This window comes from Nematolebias whitei, chromosome 5, assembly GCF_014905685.2.
Source record: "Nematolebias whitei isolate Nwh7 chromosome 5, NemWhi1, whole genome shotgun sequence".
NCBI classification, from domain to species: Eukaryota; Metazoa; Chordata; class Actinopteri; order Cyprinodontiformes; family Rivulidae; genus Nematolebias; species Nematolebias whitei.
In genome coordinates, this window is record NC_056502.1 from 20,021,683 (window position 1) to 20,043,812 (window position 22,130).

At 37.4% G+C, this 22,130-nt stretch overlaps 3 protein-coding genes across 3 annotated transcripts in view; all 3 read left to right on the forward strand.

The window, feature by feature from the left end:
- steap4 (STEAP family member 4) overlaps positions 1–6,664 on the forward strand; it is a 9,202-nt gene extending 2,538 nt beyond the window's left edge. Inside the window, exons 5-10 of the mRNA XM_037676975.1 lie at positions 338–616; positions 723–817; positions 905–1,015; positions 2,500–2,542; positions 2,656–2,820; positions 6,413–6,664. Coding sequence (XP_037532903.1) covers positions 338–616; positions 723–817; positions 905–1,015; positions 2,500–2,542; positions 2,656–2,820; positions 6,413–6,664 — 945 coding nt within the window. The remainder of the gene's footprint in view (positions 1–337; positions 617–722; positions 818–904; positions 1,016–2,499; positions 2,543–2,655; positions 2,821–6,412) is intronic.
- Positions 6,665–11,826: 5,162 nt separating this feature from the next.
- On the forward strand, positions 11,827–15,711 carry LOC119410070 (C-reactive protein-like). The gene is made up of 4 exons (XM_037676976.1): positions 11,827–11,881; positions 14,915–15,017; positions 15,106–15,403; positions 15,493–15,711. Exons 1-4 carry the CDS (start codon positions 11,827–11,829, stop codon positions 15,709–15,711), a joined length of 675 nt encoding a protein of 224 aa, XP_037532904.1.
- A 4,974-nt stretch (positions 15,712–20,685) lies between these two features.
- The window catches only part of LOC119410071 (serum amyloid P-component), a 3,865-nt gene continuing 2,420 nt past the window's right edge, over positions 20,686–22,130 (forward strand). The window contains exons 1-3 of the mRNA XM_037676977.1: positions 20,686–20,703; positions 20,897–20,951; positions 21,546–21,648. Coding sequence (XP_037532905.1) covers positions 20,897–20,951; positions 21,546–21,648 — 158 coding nt within the window. The 5' untranslated portion in view covers positions 20,686–20,703. The remainder of the gene's footprint in view (positions 20,704–20,896; positions 20,952–21,545; positions 21,649–22,130) is intronic.

Sequence of the window (22,130 nt, forward strand, 5' to 3'; positions counted from 1 at the left end):
ACACACACACACACACACACACACACACACACACACACACACACACAGACACATGAATGTGTATGATTAGGCTATGGGGTGTGTTGTATTTGGAGCAGCATCAGCAACATCACAAAGGTGTTGACTGAGCATTGTTTATACCTGTTTTCTTCAACTAAATTTAGTCTTTCGTGCACATTGCCTGAGTTTCTGTGCACTTTTATGTTTAGTTCTCTGGAGTCAAATGCATCCTTTCATCACTGCTTGTACACATGCATAAATACATAAATATTAACAAAGATGTACAGTATACTGGTCACATGGGGCATTTTTACTGTTGTGTGTTCTTGTGCTCCAGGTGTACCTGTGTGGGAACAGTAGTGAGACTAAGCAGGCTGTGGCAGACATCGCTACCAAACTGGGCTTCACTGTTCTGGATAGAGGGTCTCTGTCTGCAGCCAGAGAGCTGGAGGACTTCCCCCTGCAGCTGTTCCCAAAATGGAGGCTGCCCATTCGTCTGGCCTTTGGGCTCACCGCCTTCTTCTTCTTCTATCTGGTCATCAGAGATGTCGTCTATGCATATGTTGAACAGAGGAAAGACATCTCCTTCAGAATCATGGTGTCCTTGGCCAACAAGGTGAACACAGACTATTTGTTTAGACTCAGCAATGTATTCTGTAAAACTTGAACTTCCAGATGTGCAGAATGGAATTTTTGAGCCTTGCGTGTGTCCTCTTTTCCAGGTGTTTCCCATTGTGTCACTCATTATGCTCTCTCTTTGCTATCTGCCTGGAGTCATAGCTGCTTTCCTGCAGCTTTACAGAGGAACCAAATACAAGTCAGAAACAAATATGATCTGATGTTTATTGTTGGCAAAGCTGTACATCACACCAAACATTTATCTCTTATAAACTGTTGGTTTTAGACGTTTCCCTGACTGGTTGGACCGATGGATGCTTTGCAGGAAACAGATGGGTCTGTTAGCCCTAGCCTTTGCTTCCCTACATGTGTTGTACACATTAATCATCCCTATAAGGTAAACAACAACAACAACAAGTGTGTGCTGCACAATTCTTATCATTGTGATTACAAAACATGTTATTTGAAAATATTTTACATGTTTTAAGAACTTTAACAATATTGCTGATAAAATAACCACATTTTCTCTCACTGTTTTGTTAATATTATTTAGGGTCATTTTATGACAGCTCACTAAACTCAGGACCTTTCCATTTCACATTACTGATGAGAAACAACTTAAAGATCTAGTTTAAGCAATGTGGCATCTACTGGCTTCAACTAAAAATAGATGTTGATAAAACCAACTAAACAGAGGTTATTCCCTTACATCCTAATTCAAATAATAAATACATAAGTAAATAGTTTTTATCCAACTAAAAATAACATTTCAGTCATGTTAGTGTAAGTTTAATGAGATATGAGGTTGCGTAGCTCTTCTGGGAGGATCCCAAGGCATTCCCAGGCTAGCTGAGAGACATTCTCTCCAGCGTCTTCCCTGGGACCTCTTCCCAGTTGGACATGCCAGGAGAACCTCCCTAGGGAGGTGCTCAGAGGGTGTCCACGATGATGCCAACAGGACCACATCATCTGCAAAAAATCAGAGACGGAATCATGAGGCCACTGAACCGGACTCCCTCCACCCCGTGGCTGCACCGATAAATTCTTCTGTCTAATGGGCAATTATTAGCATGCTTGATATAGTAAATCGAAGGACCTAGCATTTCTTGAAGAAACACACATTGCCCACTGCCTTGCATGTCAAAGATTTAAAGATGTGATCTGTTAGTTTTCCAAGTTTAAGGATAACACTGAGCCACTAATGTACCCAACTCTTCTTCAATGTGAGTAATGTTGGCTGAGTTATAGGTATTTTTCTGTTTGTAAGGTTGACTGGCTGTAGTGGCCATCTTGAATTAGTTTGACTCCAAAAGTCGTTCTGTCTTAGATTGCTTTTTAAGTTTCTTTAAATTTTGTCTCTTGGTTCATGAAATATTCTACCTAAAGACAGATAAACACATTCATACCCAGGCAATTATATTACCACCTTTCATGATTTCATAAGGTACAAAACATTGTCACACATTGTAATATTGCACAAAAAAAAAAACATATTTGAAATGAATAAGAATATTAGAAACATCTAACTTTAATGACTATGGGTGATCATGTACTGTTAATGCTTCTACTAAAACAATCAAAATTAACAACTGAACTTGAGAGTCATCCCTAACATATACATTGAGAGATAACATGTGTGATCTTTGTTATAACAGATTTATTTTTGAAGCCAATGAATCCAAGATGGCCACTACATTTAAACAACCTTAGCAATCAGAAAAATGACTATAACTTAGTCAATTTTACAGATGTTTTACTAACACAAAAATATTATCTTTGTTTGTTACATTGTGTTCAAATCCTTACCATCTTGTAAAGACAATAATTTTGCCAATTTGGATTTTTCAAAAGGATATTGATTTAAATAGTTTTTGTCCCCAGATATTACGTGAGATATAAACTCGCAGCAAATACTATTTCACAGGTAAGAACTTAAAAAGAAAAAAAAAAACGTCAATAGATGTGGATAATTACTATTGTTCTTATAAATAATATTAATATAACATATTTTGCTGCTTTCTTTACTGTTGCTTTAAGATCAGGGAGAACAAAACATCTGAATTTGACACAACCATGGCCTGGCGAACCGACTCTTACTACGCAATGGGAATCTTAGGATTTGGCCTTTATCTCCTGTTGGGAATAACTTCTCTCCCCTCTGTCAGCAATGCACTTAGCTGGAGAGAGTTCAGCTTCATTCAGGTAAATTTTGGAATTAATTTGTCTTAAAAAATGCATTAATTTAAACATTTTGCACTGATAACGTTCCTCCAGCTGTGCAGTCCAGCATTATTTAACTGAGTCAATTTTCATGTTTACTTGGAAACTCCCCATAAGTCACAAGTTATTAATTGAGATTATACAAATTTATGTGGTGTCTTTCAGAAGCAGCATTGGGAAGCTGGGCAAATGTTTCTGTCTGTGTCTGTTATTTTCACAAAACTGATTTAAACAGTTTTGAGTAAATGCTGCTGTAGTAGCTCAGCATCATCCCTTACACTTCAACACTTACTCTTGTCAAGAGTCAACGCCTTTCTCGTCCTCTCCCTCTCTGCTCTTCTTTGCTCTGTCCTGTCTCAGAGTCAGAGTCAGAGAGATTTTTTGTCATACACTCCCCATGTGGTACATGAGGTGGGACAAAACTATGTACAGAGGGTCCCAGTTACATCCAACAAAACACAAATTGTAAAGAAAAACATTAGTAAGATCTGAGTCATGAACTAAGAATATACTACATTCACTAAACTAAGAATATGCAAGACTAAGAATACACTAAGAACTAATGGTACAAAAACAATCCCGCAAAACAACAGCAGCACGAACATGAGTCTGTGTGAGCATATAAGGACTAATGAACACTAATGAACACAGCAACATGAAATAATCAGCAGCATGAGGTCAGCATCATAGGTAGTGCAGAGAAGTATGTTAGATTGCTACAAGACATGTATGTGGACAGCAGGACATTAGACCCCTCTTGTCTGCTCTTGACAGACTAACAAATGAGGGAAGCCAGGATTATAATGTTGGATTATAATGTTTGCAGATAACATTGTGATCTGCGGTGAGAACAGGAAACAGGAGGAAGAGAACTTGTAGAGGTAGAGGTATGCACTTGAAAGACAAGGAATGAAATTCAGCCGTAGTAAGACAGAGTACATGTGTGTGAATGAGATGGAAGTAGATGGAACAGTGAAGCTACAATGAGCAGACGACACAAAGGTGCAGGACTTCAAGTACTTGGGGTCCACTGTCCAGGAAAATGGGGAATGTGGTAAAGAGGTGAAGAAGAGAGTCCATGCAGGATGAAGTGGATGGAGAAAAAATTCAGGAGTGATTTGTGACAAAAGGGTGGCTGCAAAAGTCAAAGGAAAAGTTTACAAGACAGTGGTGAGACCAGCTATGTTTTGTGGTCAGAAGACAATGACAATGACAAAAAAAAAAAAAAAAAAAAAACAAGAGAAAGAACTGGAAGTGGCAGAAATGAAGATGCTGAGATTCTCCTTAAGAGTGACAAAGATGGATGAGATTAGGAATGAGATCATCAGAGGTACCAAACAGATTGAAGAACTGGGAGATAAAGTTAGAGAGACCAGACTGAAATGGTTTGGACATATCCAGAGGAGGGACAGTGTGTATACTGGTAGAAGGATGTTAATAATACAGCCAGGAAAAAGACAAAGAGGAAGGTCACAAAGAAGATGTGTGGATGCAGTTAGAGAAGACATGAACGTAGTTGGAGGGAGGATAAAAGATGCAGAGGATAGAGTGCGATGGAGAAGGATGGCTTGCTATGGCAACCCCTGAAGAGGGAAAAGCCGGAAGAAGAAGGTGGAGAAGAAGAACAACAAGAAGAAAAGAAGAAGAAGATAATGAAGAAGAAGTAGAAGGGACATAGAATTAAAACAACATAGAACAAATTATTCTACCAGACCTGTATACTGGATCTCAAAATGAGCTTGAAAACCCTTTGGTTTGCTGTAATCTTTGTCTCCTTGTGTACCAAGATTCCAGCTGTGACTGATGAAGACAGTTTTGTGCTCCAGCTCAGATGGAAAATTTTTTGCATAAGGCCACACATGTCTGTTTTTATCCTCCTGTTATTCTGCTCCAAGTGTGTTACAGATTTTGTTTCTCCCTTTGTAGACTCTTTTGTGATTGTTTTACTTGAACAGACTCAGATGTTTACCTATTTTCCTCACGCTGACCAATAGGAACAAGGGGGAAAAAATCTTCATTCATAAATGTATCTGGGTCATGTCAAGCTAATTTTCTTGCTCCATCCTTCCTCTTAACTCCAGCACAAATTAGAGCGACTCTTTAAATGTTAAGTTATTCATCAAATGTAATTTGGAGACATACATTATCCTGAGCCATAGTTTTAAGATTTTCATTACGTGCACGCACCCCCCCCCCCCCACACACACACACACATGTGAATTTATATTCCCTAGAGATGGGAACTGAATAACCTCTATCAAATCAGTGTGCATAAAGATGTGTTGGAATTTGTTCTAAAGCTCATCTCAGTAAAGGCCACTCTAATGCTGCCGTTCTTAAGGTCCCCTTCACACTGGATGATGACCCCATTACAACATTAGAAACATCAGCTAGTATGTAGATAGCTTTTGCTGGGTATTTCGAGGTCTTCAGAGAAGTATCAGGAACCCAATGGACTCCCCATTACACGTCATAGAAGACGATAAGTCCGCACGTTCTTGTAAACTTACTTTTTGGGGACTTTGCATCGACTTCCATTCATTTTTTATAGCCTAACCCTAACCCTGACCTTTACCCTAAATCTAACTATTACTTATACATACCTAACTTTGACCCTAACCCATCTTAAATTCACACCTTAGTCCTAAACCTAACCCCTAACCCCCTAACGAGACTTCTCTTTATGGGGACCTGACTTTGGTCCCCATAAAGAGCAGTTGGTTCCACAATGCATGGTTTTTTGTAAAACTGGTTCCTACAAGGTAACCTGAAACAAAAACACACTAGTTTTGAATATGGACACAGTATTTTCAATGTGGGTGCTACTACCATCCCTCGCTACACTCAGTTGTCCTTCATTCAGTTTCTGGATGTAAAGCAAGAAGCATTTGTTCGAGTCATAATCAAGTTTGCTGAGTGAGAAGGAAAGAACAGTGAATGTGATCAAGGTGATTTGCCGAAAACTTCTTCACCTGTATCTTCTCATGCTGTTAATGAGCGAGTGCATCCTCATTTCTGTAGAAAGCTTTGACCTGACCTAAAAAGTAGGGCCGCTGCCATTTCAGCTTGAAGGAAGACTTGTTGAAGTGATGACCTTGTCAAAAACAAAACAGCAAACTGATTTAGAAGCCCATATATATCTAGGAAGGCGTCAGTGGCATCTCATATACAGAAATATTCAGCACATCTTGACAAGGTCAAGGAATAAACCAAGTGCAAATTAGTATTTATATAGTATAACTATGCCAGTGTGTAGCAGCACACTGGCATGGTCTAAAAAAGTAGTGCCAAGATAGGATCCAAGGTATGCAATCATGGGCATAAATGGTAGGAATATTGTGATGTTGTGGTTTGGTGGGGCACAGGGAGCATCTGAGAGGCTTAAAAAACATCCTGTGTGAAGGGACTGAACTTAAGGTCACTGAGTGTCTCCTGAATAATTAAAATAAATGTACTGTTCAATCCTGAGTGGTTAAGGACTACTTTTGTGTAAGGTTGTTTTGAGTAAGCCATTATAATTACATCTGTTTTCTACAATAACAATTTTAATCCCTATTTTTTTCCTGTCTTCCAGTCCAAGTTGGGATTTCTGACATTGTTCATCTGCACCTTTCACACCTACCTGTATGGTTGGGACAAATTCCTTCATCAGTACAAATGGTATACTCCACCTGGCTACATGCTCTGCCTGGTAGTGCCTTCAGTTGTGCTGCTTCTCAAGCTGCTGCTTCTTCTGCCCTGCGTGGATAAAAGCCTGACTCGCATCCGACAGGGCTGGGAGAGGAATGATCTTGAGGATGTCACCAGGAAGTCCTTGCTAACGTAGAATCGACACAGTCACAGACTTTTTAAAATATACACAGATGATATGGCGCTTTGACTTTACAGAGCACTGTAAATGTCAGCTGTTACTAAAACTACACAGTCTGTATTAATACATGGGGAATGTTTTTAACAGTTTAACTTTTGTATGTTTTTACATACTTTACATCTTTTAAGAAGTTTCCATTTGACATTACAGGACATGAAAAAACTGGCCCAAAACTAATTCTAGTAAAGTGACTGAACATTTGTAATTTTTTTTCTTAATTGTCTGTTGAAGTTATGCGTTTCTTTGCCACAATATTGTACTTATTTTACATAATTACATTTTTCGTTTTATTATATAGTTTATTTTTTATATTCTACATTTTGCTCTTTCCATAAATGTTTTTAAATATCAAATTGTAACAACACTTCTCAAAATAAAATTTGATGACTTATCAGCAATGTTTATTTTTCCTGCCTTTATATCAAGAAACTCAGAAGAAGATTAGGGTGTATTTTACTGCTGAACTGAATGTGCTTCAGTCAGAATACAGTCCGTGACATTGGGAAAAAAAAAAAAAAAACGACTGCAGTACAACAACAAGGATTAAAAAGTTAAGTGTGAAACAAATCTGTTTGATTTACAAAATCACTTTTTGAACATATTAAAATGAATTTATTATTTTGAATCGGTGCTGTTTTATGTACTTTTAAAACAAACAAAATCAGACAAAAATGATTTCAATAAAAATTTGCAATAGCAAAACCGTTTTGTTTTGTTACACAAGGTTTTCTGTCTTTCTTGTGAATGCATAGACAAAATGGTTTTCTCTGAAATTTTAGTTTCAACACACAAAAATAATAAAAAAACAACAGCAGTTTGTTTAATAGAATAAAAGTTAACTTGCAACGTATACAAATTTCAAGATGTTACAATCCATTTTTTCTCACAGTAAAACAATGGTAATGACATCTATAGTTTGCGGTTTATTCCTTTTTTATTAGTATAGCTTTTTATTAAAATTATCAGGTAAAAACGAAAGTCTATAGAAATACATCTATTGTATAGTTTTGAAAAATATTAGATTTGGACATTTTTGTTGTGTATTTATTTTCTATTGTTCCTATTTTAAAATGTGTTTTTGTTTGTTTTTAGACAAAGAGTTTGCCTTTGCCAGAAAAAGTAAGTCTTGTAAAAGTGAACCCATTAGGACAGAAAATGAATTAAGCAGCTCATCGCAGAACAACACTAGAAAACAAACTCTGACAAGAAGAAAGTGTCCTCAGAATAGTTTCAGGCTCTTTGCAAATTTCTGTACAAATCACTTTTTTTTTTTCCTCTTTGTCCAAACTTACAGGAAAACACATATTTTTTTTTGTGTTTGCTTGCCAGAAAAACCGTCTGGCAGAAATTCATCTGCTGGACAGATTACTGTCTGGGAGGTCCCTTCCAGAAAATGTTTTTGCCAGAAAAGGTTTTGTATCAACACAGCCCTTTGGCAAACTTCTCACAACTTCTGCTTAGACTTGTTGCTCTCATTAATGCACTTATCTCTAGTAATATGTTTGGTTAAAGGTTCGAGTCCTTTTGCAAAACAGTGATGCATAGTGATCATCAGTCATAAGGCTGCTAAAATGCAACACAACTTTGCAGCGTTGATATAATTTGAAATGAGGATACTAAATTTTAGCTTTGACTACTATAAAAATGAAGACCGTACCAAGACCCTGCAAAGACAATCTTCATTCTGTCTGATATCAGAATCAAAATCAGATTTATTGTCATTGCACCGAAGCACAACAAAATTACATTTCCGTACAGCCCGTCCAAGTAAAACACAAACAAACAGACATGGGGAGACAGAGGTGTCTGAGGCTGCGGCATTGTGGGAGGCGCTGCCCTTTTCGTTTAGATAAGAAAATAGAAACACAAGGGAAGAGAGGTGAAAAAAAATCATATCTCACACTGTGTCTTAGATGAGACACATTGTGAAAGTTGCAAAAACAAAAAAAAGCCTCAGCACAGAAATAGCAACATACTGATAACATTATAATACATCTACATGAGGAAGGCAGACAAAAGAGGTAATTTTGTCCGTGGACACTGCCAGATAGTCCCCATATTCCTGATAAGAGATGATGCAGTCTCTATTAGCCAGCTCAGCTCTGACACAGGTCCACAGATGTCCTCGGGAAGGGACATACGTTTCACAACATTTCTCAATATGTTTCACCTTGTTGCATTGGTCATGATCCAGTGTGAACATCTGAGACTTTAACTGTTCTGCAAACAGGCCAGGACCATGGAAAGTGCAATTAATGGCATTGGCATATTCCGTGCTTATAGAAAGCACTCACCATCTTAAATGTTTGAGCCTTATATATTTCATAAATCAGTCATGGTCAATGTAAATTGGCCTTTTCATCAAAAAAAAAAAAAAAAAAAGAAAGAAAGAAAGAAAGAAAAGAAAAAAACAAACAAAAAATAAAATAAAATAGAATAAAATTAATATTTATTGATGAAATGAAAACTTATTTTTACAAAGTATTGCCAAATAAAAAAAAAATATATAACTGTAAAGTTAGTGATTGCGTAATTATATATCACTTTAAAATAACTGTCCTAAGTCAACAAGGGTCCAGACACTTGGTTCCAGTTGTCTCATAATTAGTAAAATGGAAATCACCCAAGGGCAGTGGATGTGTCTCAAGTGATACCAGTAAAACAACACCTGGGTCTGGAAGGTCCATTCACTGCTTAATCAGAATTTCTGGCTATCATTACAGCATGAAGACAAAAGATCTCTCCAAGCAATTTAGAGAAAAGGTTAGTGAAAAACACAATTTGGAGGATGAATACAGAAGGATTTTCAAAGCCCTAAACTGGCCCTGAAGGTTTTTTTTTTTCTTTTCTGTTTCATAAAAGTTTGGCAGTATGATGCAAAAGAGAGCCAATAAAAACAAACGTAATCATCAAGGTTATGTTTTATATTCAGTTAACTGATTGATTGACTCATTTATTTAACAAGCAAGCAATCCCACCATAAAATCTATTCAAAGCAGCAGACCAGGTCTTTTGAGCCTTTTGGAAATTTTAACTGTCATTGCCCTCTGCCATGACAGGCAGGGAGTAATGTCATTGTCTGTGAGTTTGTTAGAAAACCTCACAAAGTGGTGAAGGAATTTTAACAAAACTCTGAAAGTAATCAGTAAATGGTCATCTACTGCTCTTAACTTTTGGAGAAATCCTTTGGAGACATCCTGACAAGATGGCTGCCTTAGGTAATCAACTCAGCTAACACAAACATGATTATAACTTAGTTTGGCAAATATGAAGCTAAATTTTGCTGTGGTAGTAGCTGAAAGACATCTCCAACACATACTGTGAGCACTAACAGATCACACTAGATCTTTGTTTAACCCTTTAGGCACTGATGAATTTTTAAATTATTCTTTTAAATTGCATGTTTTTGACAACAGGATTTCAAAAGTCTGTAGCATACATCATGTATTGTGTTATCCATCCATCCATTATATTTTACCCGCTTCTTCCTTTTTGGGTTGTGGGGGTCACTGGTGCCCAAGTCCAGCCACTGCTGTGCGAGAGGCGGAGTACACCCTGGACAGGTCTCCAGTCCATCACAGGGACACAAAGAGATAAACAAGACAAACAACCATTCACTCTCTCACTCACACCTAGGGACAATTTAAGAGTTACCAATCAGCCTAACATGCATGTTTTTGGTCTGTGGGAGGAAACCAGAGTACCAGAGAAAAACCCACACATGCATGGAGAGAACATGCAAACTCCACCCAGAAAGACCCCCGGACCGGGTTTTGAGCCAGGGTGACCTGCTCTCTGAGAGGCAGCAGCTCTACCAGTTGCGCCACCGTGCTGCTCCCTATATTAATAATATTACACATAATATTAGCTGTATCAAATAATGGAGGAAATGCATAATGTTAAAGGACTCAAAAGTATAAATTTGGAACAAATAAGAACCAATAACTAAAACAGTTAAAATAAAAAAAACTAAAAAGAGTGATAAGGCAGCAAACAAAACTTTCAAATGAAAACCAAGGGAGCACACAGAGGCTTAGAGGCATACGACCAGGACACTGTGGAAAACTTGAACACATGCTAGAAACACACTTGAAAACTGGATAAGCAGTTGGACCAGATAACGAGTGAATATGAGCGGGGAGTGTTTTTGCTGGACGGGATGATTACTGAGTTGAAAGACCTGAGCCAAAGAAAGAGCAGGTGCATGGGAGTAGGAAGCTGAATAGAGGAATGACTGAAGGAAAATGACTTTGGTGGTTGACACAGGGAGGAATATCAGAAAACACATTGAACGCAAGTAATCTACAAACAGAATAACAGAGAAAAAAGCAAAATAAAATCACATTGAACTCAAACTACAATCCAACACCAAACACCAGGATCATCAGTTTTCCTGGTGTAGTCTGCCTTATGTGTCTGATCAGATGGTGGTTTATTTAGATAAATGCAAAAGTTTTGGTGATTGCATTTGTTGATTGAAGAGGTTGACATGTTACATAAAGCATGCCAATAAACTGTTTCTTGCTTCATATCTCTAGAAGAGACATTGATACAAAATTAACTTTTCATAGAAAGCTGAACATTATGTAGACATATCAGTGGGGTATTCTTTTAACCCCTCTTTTTAACCCTGTATGATGTAGAACAAATACAAATCAGATACAAATACCTTGAACATGTTGTGTAAAACAGGAAGTGTGCCAGTTTCATGTGACTGTTAAAGAGTGCTGATGTCTTGCAATTTGGTGTCTTTCAACATCAGGATGACCACTTAGTTTTTGTTGAATAATCAACAATCAAGCACTGTATTGGCATTCAACTGGAGAAAAAAAAGAAGTACATAAAGAAAGTTGGCACAAACCTGAAGTGCGATAGAAGTAAGCATAGCATTAACAGCTAGACATCAGTTTAAGATTACATCATGGTAAGATCACAACATTTTTTTTCTTGCAGAATTTGAAGTAGTTTTCTATATATTACAAATACTTTTGTATGTTCGTGTTTTTCTATTCCACTAACAGATTAAACATGTATATTTTTTATAAACAGAGGCAAGGTTAGTATATTTCGAATCATAAAACATTGGCTATGAGGTTTGTCTTTTTTGTTTTTGTTAGATGAAGTTGCTGCTTGTACTGGTGATGCTGACAGCAAGTGCTGCAAAATATCAAGGTAGGTTTCTATCAAATAAATGTTTTATTTAGTTTGTAAAAAAAAAAAAAGCATCTCAATAATTTTGTATGCAACTTTTAAATGCATGTCTTGGCACTAAGAGTAATGCCTATATGGCTTTGTCTTCTAATTGAATAAGAAGCAAACCAAAAGGAAGATCTCAAGAGAGTTTAACTTGTTAACACTGAATCTCATTCTACTGTTAACCAGATGATTTTTTCTATTTTTTAATGAAACTGACTGTACTGCCAATACAATTTCTTCTGAGGGTCATTAGGATTCTTGTTAACCTGGTCTTTACTGGAAATGTTTTGGTCACATTCATGAAGTTGAGAATTTGTATCAAATTTGGAGACTCAAGGCTGCAATGTATGTGCTGGAAAAGTGAAACCTGTTTAAAGGTGGTCTTTCTGGTCTGACATAACACCCAACATGAACACTTTTAAGCCATGTCTGCGGCATCTTTTTGCTGCCTCGGTGTGATCTATAATAGCACCAAGGTGACATGAGAGATTGAACTCAACCTCCTGTTGTTATGCCTCTGAGCCACTAAGAGAGAGAGTCTTGACCTGAAATAGTCACTGTATGTGTTAGAATAAGCAGGGGTTGTGACTCAAGTGCAGTGGTGGAGAAAGTACTCAAACACTGTACTTAAGTAAAAGTACAAATAAACAGACAAAAATGTACTCTAGTAAAAGTAGAAGTACCACATTAACATTTTTACTTAAGTAAAAGTAAATAAGTACTTGCTTTTAAAATACTTAAAGTATTAAAAGTAAAAGTACTTGCTGAATGTATTACCTAATGTAATGGTCTACATATCTTTAAGTGTGCCTACCATATGCATATTTTCTGTAGTACATTAATAGAGTTGTTCCATTTTAATGAACAATGCTGCAGATAATACATGTTTTTATTGTGTTTACTCTGTGACACAGTTCACACTTGGACTTGTGATTCTGTGTCAGAATTTCAGGGATGACCTGCAGAGTTAAATGCCATTAATCAAAATAAGAAAGAGGAATGATTATACCTTTGAAAGTTTTTATTTAACACAAATCAAAACCAGTGTGTCATTTTAACTGCAGTAAACATCCATCCATCCATCCATTATCTTTACCCGCTTGTTCCATTTTGGGTCACGGGGGTCGCTGGTGCCCATGTCCAGCAATCACTGTGCGAGGGGCGGGGTACACCCTGGATGGGTCGCAAGTCCATCACAGGGCCACATAGAGACAAACGAGACAAACAACCATTCACTCTCTCACTCACACCTAGGGACAATTTAGAGTTACCAATCAGCCTAACATGCATGTTTTTGGTCTGTGGGAGGAAACCGGAGTACCCGGAGAAAACCCACGCATGCACGGAGAGAACATGCAAACTCCACCCAGAAAGGCCCCTGGACCGGGGTTTGAACCAGGGACCTGCTCGCTGAGAGGCAGCAGCTCTACCAGTTGCGCCACCGTGCTGCTCTGCAGTAAACACATTTAAGTAAAAGTTGTCTGCCTGAAAAAAGGAGCATTAGACACAACTAACAAAAGAATAGGCACCGATCATTTCAACTGATATTTCAACTCCAGTTTGTCATCAACTCTAGTTAAAATACTGTCTATTCAACCTTGTAATGGGTCAAAACTGAACAGCATTTTAACTTCCTGACACCATTTTTAAAACTTGGACCTGAGCGTCGAGCCATTTAGAGACATCTCTTGTCTCCTGTCCTAACATCATGAACTGACACATTTTAATACTGGAGCAAGAATTTCTTGTTCAAGTTCAGAAGAAGTTGGTTTTCAAAGATTTTTGAGTCCAATCTGGCTCTTTTGGGAGAGAGAATCTGTCCTGTTGTACTGAGCAGTCTTTCAATAAGGCCATGGCTGGCGTGTATCTTCTGGGTGACTCTCTTGCGGTGGAAAACATTTTGGGTGTGTGAGTGGTGCTGCAGGTGCACCCAGCTCAGTGACATATATACTAGAATATATGTCATTGGCCCATCTCTTCTTGAAGGCGGGCCTAACGTTACCTGCCCACTTTGCAGTGATTCAATGGACCAGCTCCTCTCTCACCATTGGTTACTTTCAAAGTAACAAACAAATCAAAAAGCCGCAACATGAATGTAACTTGTAATGCAACGCGTTATAGAAATGTAGTGTTGTAGAAAGTACAGGTACTTGATGTAAAATGTAGTGAAGTAAAAGTAAAAAGTACCCACATTTAACTCTACTTAAGTAAAGTACAGATACACGAAAAATGTACTTAAGTACAGTAACAAAGTATTTGTACTTAGTTACATCCCACCACTGCTCAAGTGTGTGATAAAGTCATGACATATGGTCTGAGCAAATAACTGGGTGCAGGATTTAGAATGAGAGATATTTGACTCTGGATCTGACTATATCTGATTTTAGCCGCAATGCTTCTCATCGATGCAGCAATGTTATACTTCACATCCCCTGCAGTTCTGCTACACTGGCTTCATTTACAAAAGCTCACATGATGAGGGCATTCTCAGTTGGTGATTTAGGAATGGCCAAATGCAGTTTATAGAGGGTCTTGTCTTTGAGGCCATATCATGAAACTTTTTTGTGGTGTCTTTTACTTCTCTCTCTAACCATGTATTTTCTATGTCCAAAATATGTACAGTACTATCCCCTAAAAAGTTTTCCTTATCCATACGATGTGTGCTGACTCCTGAGTCCTGACCTGAAGTACTGGCTTGTCTGTGTTTTGGCATGTGATTGTACGAGCGTTGTTTCCTTTTTGTTTGTAAAGGTCAGAACAATCCGCAATCAGGTCTCTCTTGTAAATGAGTCCTCGAGGCTCAATGGGATTTACCTGTCTAAATAAAGGTTGGATGAAAAAACAATCTGTACAGCTGAGTGGTGTTGCACCCACAACTGGAACCTGCATTTGAAAAATAAAATTTAAACAAGAGTCACATAAAGAAGTCTAATGGCCTTCAGTCTAGTTTGACATAAATATAAAAGAGAAAAAAACAATACTTCATTTATTTTTTTATTTTTCTCTCAGATCTGTCCGGTAAGATGTTCACTTTCCCACTAGAAACCAACACAGCTCATGTGAGATTAAACCCATCAAGCCAGAACTTTGAAGCTGTAACTGTCTGTTACAGGTGCTGTTGCTACTATTGTCAGCCATTTAGATGAACTTCTATGAATAATGTTCACTGAATAATGTTTTTTGCCCTTGTGCTCCCTCAGGTTCTTTACAGACATCAAAAGAGACCATTCACTTTTCTCTTTAGCCACACCCCTCCATTACAATGAACTTTTGGTTTACTGGGATGGCATAAACAAAGTGATTGATTTCGCTATCAAGAACAAAGAAGTATTTTTCAGTGAGCTTGACTACAAGACAAACATTTGGCACTCTATCTGCACCACCTGGGACTCCGAGTCTGGTCTGGTGCAGCTGTGGTTTGATGGACAACCTTTCACTAGGAAATATGTCAACTCTGGAGCAACCATCGCAGGACCTGTTATAATTATTATAGGACAGGTAATGCTTTTTATATGACTAACATTCTTAAGTTTATAATTCATAAATGATATTTAAAGCAGTCATTGTCAAACCTTTGTTCCCAACAGGAGCAGGATTCATATGGTGGTGATTTTGATGTCAAGCAGTCTTTTACTGGCATGATGTCAGATGTCCACATGTGGAACTATACCCTCTACCCTTGTGATATCCAAAACTATGTGGATGGGCTGAACTTCACCCCAGGAAATGTGTTGAACTGGAGGGCGCTAGACTTTCAGATTGTAGACAAAGTTCTGATAGAACATAAAATAACACATTGTTACTAAAATGTTAATACTATTAAGGTCTTATTTTTTTTTCTACAAGATTGTAAAGCTCTATAGAACAATGTTTTCATGAAAAACTATGGCTTTTGTTATGACTGTTGGTGTAAGATTTGTGTGTGCGTGTGTGCAACAGTCATTTGTGTGAAAATTAGTGTCCCGGTGCATAGCTGTGATTGGAGGAAGACATACAATAGAGGAGTTAAATGAGGATTGGCTGCCTGACAAGAGGTGCTGCATAAAAACAGCAGTGTTTGTAATGACGTCGGCTCCCACTCAAGCTGCTCTCCCCAACCTGCCACAGCTGACCTGCTGTCACTCGTCTGATGAATTAGTTTTGTGAGGAGTTTGTAGGGGTAAGCTGCCAATTTATTTTTAAGACTTTTTCCCCTGTTTTTTGTTAGTTTAGTTGAGGTAAGAGACCTGTGTTTTGGTTATATTATATTTTCTTCAGGTCAGAGAAAAATAGTGGATAGATTGTTTGTTTGCTGTTTTGGCCTGGGCTCACCCTGAAGTTTGATAAGACCAAAAAGTGAATAATTTCACAATTGTAAATCCAATCATGGTTGTAACACATCCATTGACTCCATGGCTGCTTGAGTGGTGCAGAAGGTGGAATCACCCATATTTAATAAAGTGCTATGTGTTGTCATTGTACGTTCCCACACAATGGTGAAATTGGTCTCTGCATTTAACCCATCACACCTGGGATGCACCCAGGTGGAGCAGTGGGCAGCTTTGTAAGGCCCCGGGAGCAATTAGGAATTAGATGTCTTGCTCAGAGACACCATGACATGTGGGAATGGCTGGGGATCGAACCTGGGTCTTTTTTTGGTTCCGAGTCGGCTGCCATGCCTCTACCCCATCAACATCTGGCGGCTGTTGTCGCACCAGGTTGTAACACAGTTTTGAGATTTAGGTTGTTTTAGGACAATGATCCACTTGGGTCGCAGCCACACCTGGACTAGCTTTTAGCTCAGCATCATCATACCTAAACTCTATTTCCCTATACATCATCCATCCATCCATTATCTTTACTCGCTTCTTCTTTTCGGGTCACAATTGAGGTACCGTAATTTAAAAAGCTATCCACAACAGGTAAAATATTTTCTCCTATCCAACATGAAAAAGTATGTGCAGCAGGATTGTTAAAGATAGGAATGGTAATGTTCTAACAAACAAGGGCAGTGTGAAGGGAAGATGGATGGAGAACTTGGAGAAGGTGAAGATAATGAAAGGGATAGAAAAGTTGAGGTTATTGAAACTGTGGAACAGGAAGCAGGAAAGATTAGTGAGGATGAAGTTAGGAAAGTTTTAAAAAGGGTGAAAAAGGAGAAGACAGTTTTCATTCAACCTTTATTTATACAGGTTAGTCCCATTGAGCCTTGAGGACTCTTTAACAAGATAGACCTGATTTTAACAGAGTGATGACAACATTAGACAACAAAGACAATTCCAAAGACTTTAGTGCTTAGTGTGTTCTTAGTTTAGTGTATTTCTTAGATCATGTCTTGGATCTTACTACTGCTTTTCTTTACAATTTGTATTTTTGTTGGATGTAACTGGGACCCTATGTATATAGTTTTGTTCCACCTTATGTACCACATGGGATGCGAATGACAATAAAGAACCTTGATTCCTTGAATTATTAAATCCTTGAACAATAGACGATCATAAAAAAAAAGCATATCAATTGAGAAGAGCAAATGACTGAAAATGGTAAAAAAAAAAATTAAACTAAAACAGCTAAAGCGATGTAGAATACTAAAAACAGGAACATGTCTGCATTGGTTTTTTTTTGCCATGAACTTAACAGATGTTTGAAGCTGAAGCTGAAGTTGGACCTGAAACATACCAGTGGAGGTTTGGAAATGTCTAGGAGAGATGGCAGTGAGGTTTTTGACTCTGTTAGTCAATGGCATCTTTGATAGTAAAAAAAAAAATGCTTGAGCAATTGAGCAAGTGTGCTGGTGACAGTTTTTAAGAATGATAAGACGATGGATGGTTGGAAAGGTGAGTAACATATTTGTAGCAGCTACAGAGGAATTGAGTTATTAAAGCATGAATGATGATGATCTGGGAGAGAGTTGTGGATGCTGGACTTAGACAAGAGGTAACTATGAGCAAGCTGTAACTTGTTGGTCTGTGCTGAGTCTTATTATCCTGAGGTTGCAAGTTCGAGACCAGGTTGTGTCAAGAAGGTGTAAATCAATTGGCAAATCTTTCATGCAAGTTCACCCACTTATGGCAATCCCTGCAGAAGACAGCAGCCAAAATTTCAGTATGATTTCTTACCAAGAAAGATCACCACAGACATCATATTTGCTTTGAGGATGCTGATGGAGAAGTACAGAGCGGGTCAGAAAAAACTTCATTGTGTCTTTGTGGATTTAAACAAAACCATATGATAGTGTGCCGAGGGAGAAGCTACTGTGTTGTATGAAGAAATCTGGAGTGGCAGAGAAGTATGTTAGACTGGTAAAGGACATGTATGAGGACAGCAGGACAGTGGTGAGATGTGCTGTAGGAGTGACAGATAGCTTCAAGGTGGAGGTGGGAGTGCATCAAGGATTGGCTCTGAGCCCCTTCTTGTTTGCTCTGGTGATGGACCGACTAACAGATAAGGTCAGACAGGAATCCCCATGGACTACGATGTTTGCAGATGATGTTGTGATATGTGGTGGGAACAGGAGGAAGAGAACTTGGAGAGGTGGAGGTATGCACTTGAAACAAGAGGAATGAATGTGAGCTGTAGTAAGACAGAGTACATTTGTGAATGAGATGGAGGCCGGTGGAACAGTGACGCTACAAGAATACAGTTTATTTATATAGCGCCAAGTGACAAGAGAAGTAATTTCAGGGCACTGTTAAGAAAAACATAGCACAAAGGTACAGGGCTTCAAGTACTGGTCAACTGTCCAGGAAAATGTGGAATGTAGTAAAGAGGTGAAAAAGAAAGTCCAGGCAGGATGGAGTGGATGAAGAAAAGTTTCAGGATTGACTTGTGACAAACGGTGGCAGCAAAGGTCAAAGTTTACAAGACAGTGGTGAGACCAGCTATTTTGTATGGTCTGGAGACAGTGGCATAGATAAAAAGACAGGAGAAAGAACTGGAAGTGGCAGAAATGAAGATGTTGAGGTTTTCTTTGGGAGTGACAAGGACATGTGAAGAAGAGGGACAGTGGGTATATTGGTAGAAGAATGTTAGAAATACAGCTGCCAGGAACAAGACCGAAGAGAAGATACTGTATATGGATGCAGTTAGAGAGGACATGGAGGTAGATGGAGTGATGACAAAGGACGCAGAGGACAGACTGAGATAAAGGAGGATAAATCGGTGTGGCAATCCTTAAAAAGAGAACAGATGAAAGAAAAAGACGAAGAATTCTGAAACAAAATATAATGGAAAACAGCTATTTTGTATCTTTTTTCCTTCTTTCTTATAATTTGGGTTTAATCGTGTTCCTGCTTTATTTCCTTTTCTCTATAGGTTCTGTTACAATTTGCCCTAATTTCTCTGCAGCTATTTTTCAGATAAATTCCAGGTTTACGTTGTTGTGATTACTTGTAAATCAAAGTCCATGTTCTCCAAGAAAGTATGGGTAGATCTTTAGTGTCCTCCACATCAATAAAAACATGACAACAGCTGCTTGATTAAATGCTGCTTGCTTACCGATGCTGTCGTAAAATGTTTGGATTTTTTTTCAGTATTTTTTTATTTTATTTTTTATTTTGTTCAGCTGGATCTGGCCAGTTATGTGACACACACAAAAAGAGAAGTGTAATATTTTTGCATTCAATATTAATAATTTTCACATGTGGAAATCAATTCTTGTAATAGAGATTTATAAAAATTCAGGAGCAGCACAAATCTTGGGCTTTGTTGGTTGCATATTTTTTGCAGTCATTCTTTCTGTTTTGTAAGAGGAAATTAACACAATAAAAAAATAATAATTTTAATATTTGGTGGAAATAGTTTTTATAATTTGATGTCTTTGTGACAGTGGCTTCTAACAAAACAAGCAAGCAAACAAAAAACAGCGCAATAGTTTCAATACTTTATGTTTCTCTGTTAAATAAATAAAATATGGTTTATATTTTTAACAAGTTGGAGCTGGTTTTGCCAAGTTACAACAACAACTCAACTGTTTCTTCACTGCTCTGGCCTTGCACGCCCTTATCTCTCTGAGCTACTGGAACCGTATGTTCCCTCTCGGGCCCTGAGATCATCCGATCAGCTGCTTTCGGCTGTTCCAAAAACAAAACTGAAGCTCAGAGGTGATCGGGCATTTTCAGCTGTGGGCCCCAAACTTTGGAACAACCTGCCCCCCAACATTATTCAGGCCACTTCTCTTCCTGTTTTTAAATCTCTGCTTTAAACACTCTGTTTTCTCTGGCATTTTCACACAGCGTAAGTTTAGTATTTTTGTTGTGTTTTTATGTTTTTTTCTTTAACGCTTTTAATTAATTTTTCAGTGCTATCATTAATTCTATTTTTCCATTAATTTACTTTCATTGATGTTGTTGTTAAGCACTTTGGTAACAGCTGCTGTTTTAAATGTGCTTTATAAATAAAGTTGACTTGACGATTTGACTTGCTCATTTCTGCAACTCAGGCGGTTCTATCACGGGAAGCATCTGACGCAACATTCAGTGCATTAAACATAAAACAGTCGATTAAAATGTTTATGTTTTCTGCATTGTGTGAATTGCATCTTAAGGACACATTTGCTTTAATTGCACAAGCTCTGAATTGGCATAATTTCCTGAGTGCTTAAGTTGCATAAAATTAATCTGAAATGAGTTATTTCAACACCAATGTACAAACCAGTAGATTCTGTTGAAATATCAAGACTAAAAAAAACGTTATGTTGCTGTATTCGGGACACTAAAAGGAGAAGTGGATAAAGGAAGTTCATGCAGAAACAGGGTGAAGAAATGAGCCGAAAGTTGAAGCTTCTGTAAAGCTGTGCACATCCTCTTGCAGTTATCAAGGTAAGATCAAGAATTGAACTTTGGAAGAAAAATAAAAACTGTAAACTTTTCAAGAATACTTTTGCACGTTTAAATACTTAAAAATTTTTTTTTTTTACCTGAGTTATTTAATGTACAGGCATTTAGGTATTTCAGTCTACAAAGAGTAATGGGAAAAAACTGAAAGTTTGTTTTTTTGGTTCCTTTCTGTTAGATGGAGCTTTTGCTCGTGTTCGTGTTGCTGACAACATGTGCGGCAAAAACTCAAGGTATTTGTGTTTTCATTTAAAAATGACTAATCAAACACAGCAATAAAACTGCTTGCATTAAGAACAGGACTAGTCTTTACTTGGAACTAACAGCTCTATTCAAAGCCAGATCACAATCATTTGACTTTATTTAGATGTATCTAAATATTAGATATTATTAATATAAAAAAAACTGATTAAGAAAACATGCAAAACAAACAAAAAAACATAAACAACGTTGTCTTTAACCATAAGTTTTTGTCAGGAACCTTAAGTTCATTTTTTTCAACACTTTCATACAAAAGATAAACAGTTACAACTAATGAAAATTTGTTTTTATAAAAATCAGAACTTTTGAAATTAGAATCTTTCGTAAAAACCCATAAAAGATAAAAACAAGACAAGCTCAAAAATGTATAATTTTTAACACTGTTTTTTGAATTAGCATTACAACTGACAAATTATTTATTATAAAAATTTCCTTTTAACTTTGAAAATTATTGTAACCTGGTAAGTATTGTGGTAAGCAAGTTGTTACAAGTTACATATAAAAGCTAATTATCCTACTGAACAATGGGGGGAAAACATTGTCTCATGATTTTTTTCTTTTCCTAGATCTGTCTGGTAAAATGTTCACCTTCCCAATGGAAACCAACAGAGCTCATGTGAGGTTAAACACACCAAGACAGAACTTAGAGGCTGTAACAGTCTGTCACAGGTACAGTAACATGGTTCTGAATGTGTAAACCTGCATTTTAAATCCAAGACTCTGGGATGAATACTGGTAAATGATCTGTATTTAATTTGAATAATGGAAAAAATTGTAACACGTCACAAAAATTAGAACAATTTTTTCAGTTCTTTTCAGATATTACCAAATAACAATTGTGCTACCTTTTATGGTCGTTTGGATAAATTTTTATGAGATAATTTGCATTAATTAACTTTAAATACCCTTAAGACAAAGTACACGTGTGTGAATGGTCAAAAACCCAACTTTAGAATCATTTATTTATTGGGCTGTATACCCCATCATCAGTCCTTCCAAACTAACAAATGATATTGGACCAACTGAACCAGATTCATCTACATCAAGACTGAACAATATATATTAAATCTGTAACAAACAGTCAGTTCACAGACAACATGAAAATATCTATCTATCTATCTATCTATCTATCTATCTATCTATCTATCTAT

Excerpts from the sequence above, each read along its gene's own strand:
- LOC119410070 (XM_037676976.1), top strand. The coding sequence starts at position 11,827 with ATGAAGTTGCTGCTTGTACTGGTGATGCTGACAGCAAGTGCTGCAAAA. Across the intron at positions 11,882-14,914 it reads AAGTGCTGCAAAATATCAAG|ATCTGTCCGGTAAGATGTTC; the intron begins GTAGGTTTCTAT and ends TTTTTCTCTCAG. Across the intron at positions 15,404-15,492 it reads TTATAATTATTATAGGACAG|GAGCAGGATTCATATGGTGG; the intron begins GTAATGCTTTTT and ends TGTTCCCAACAG.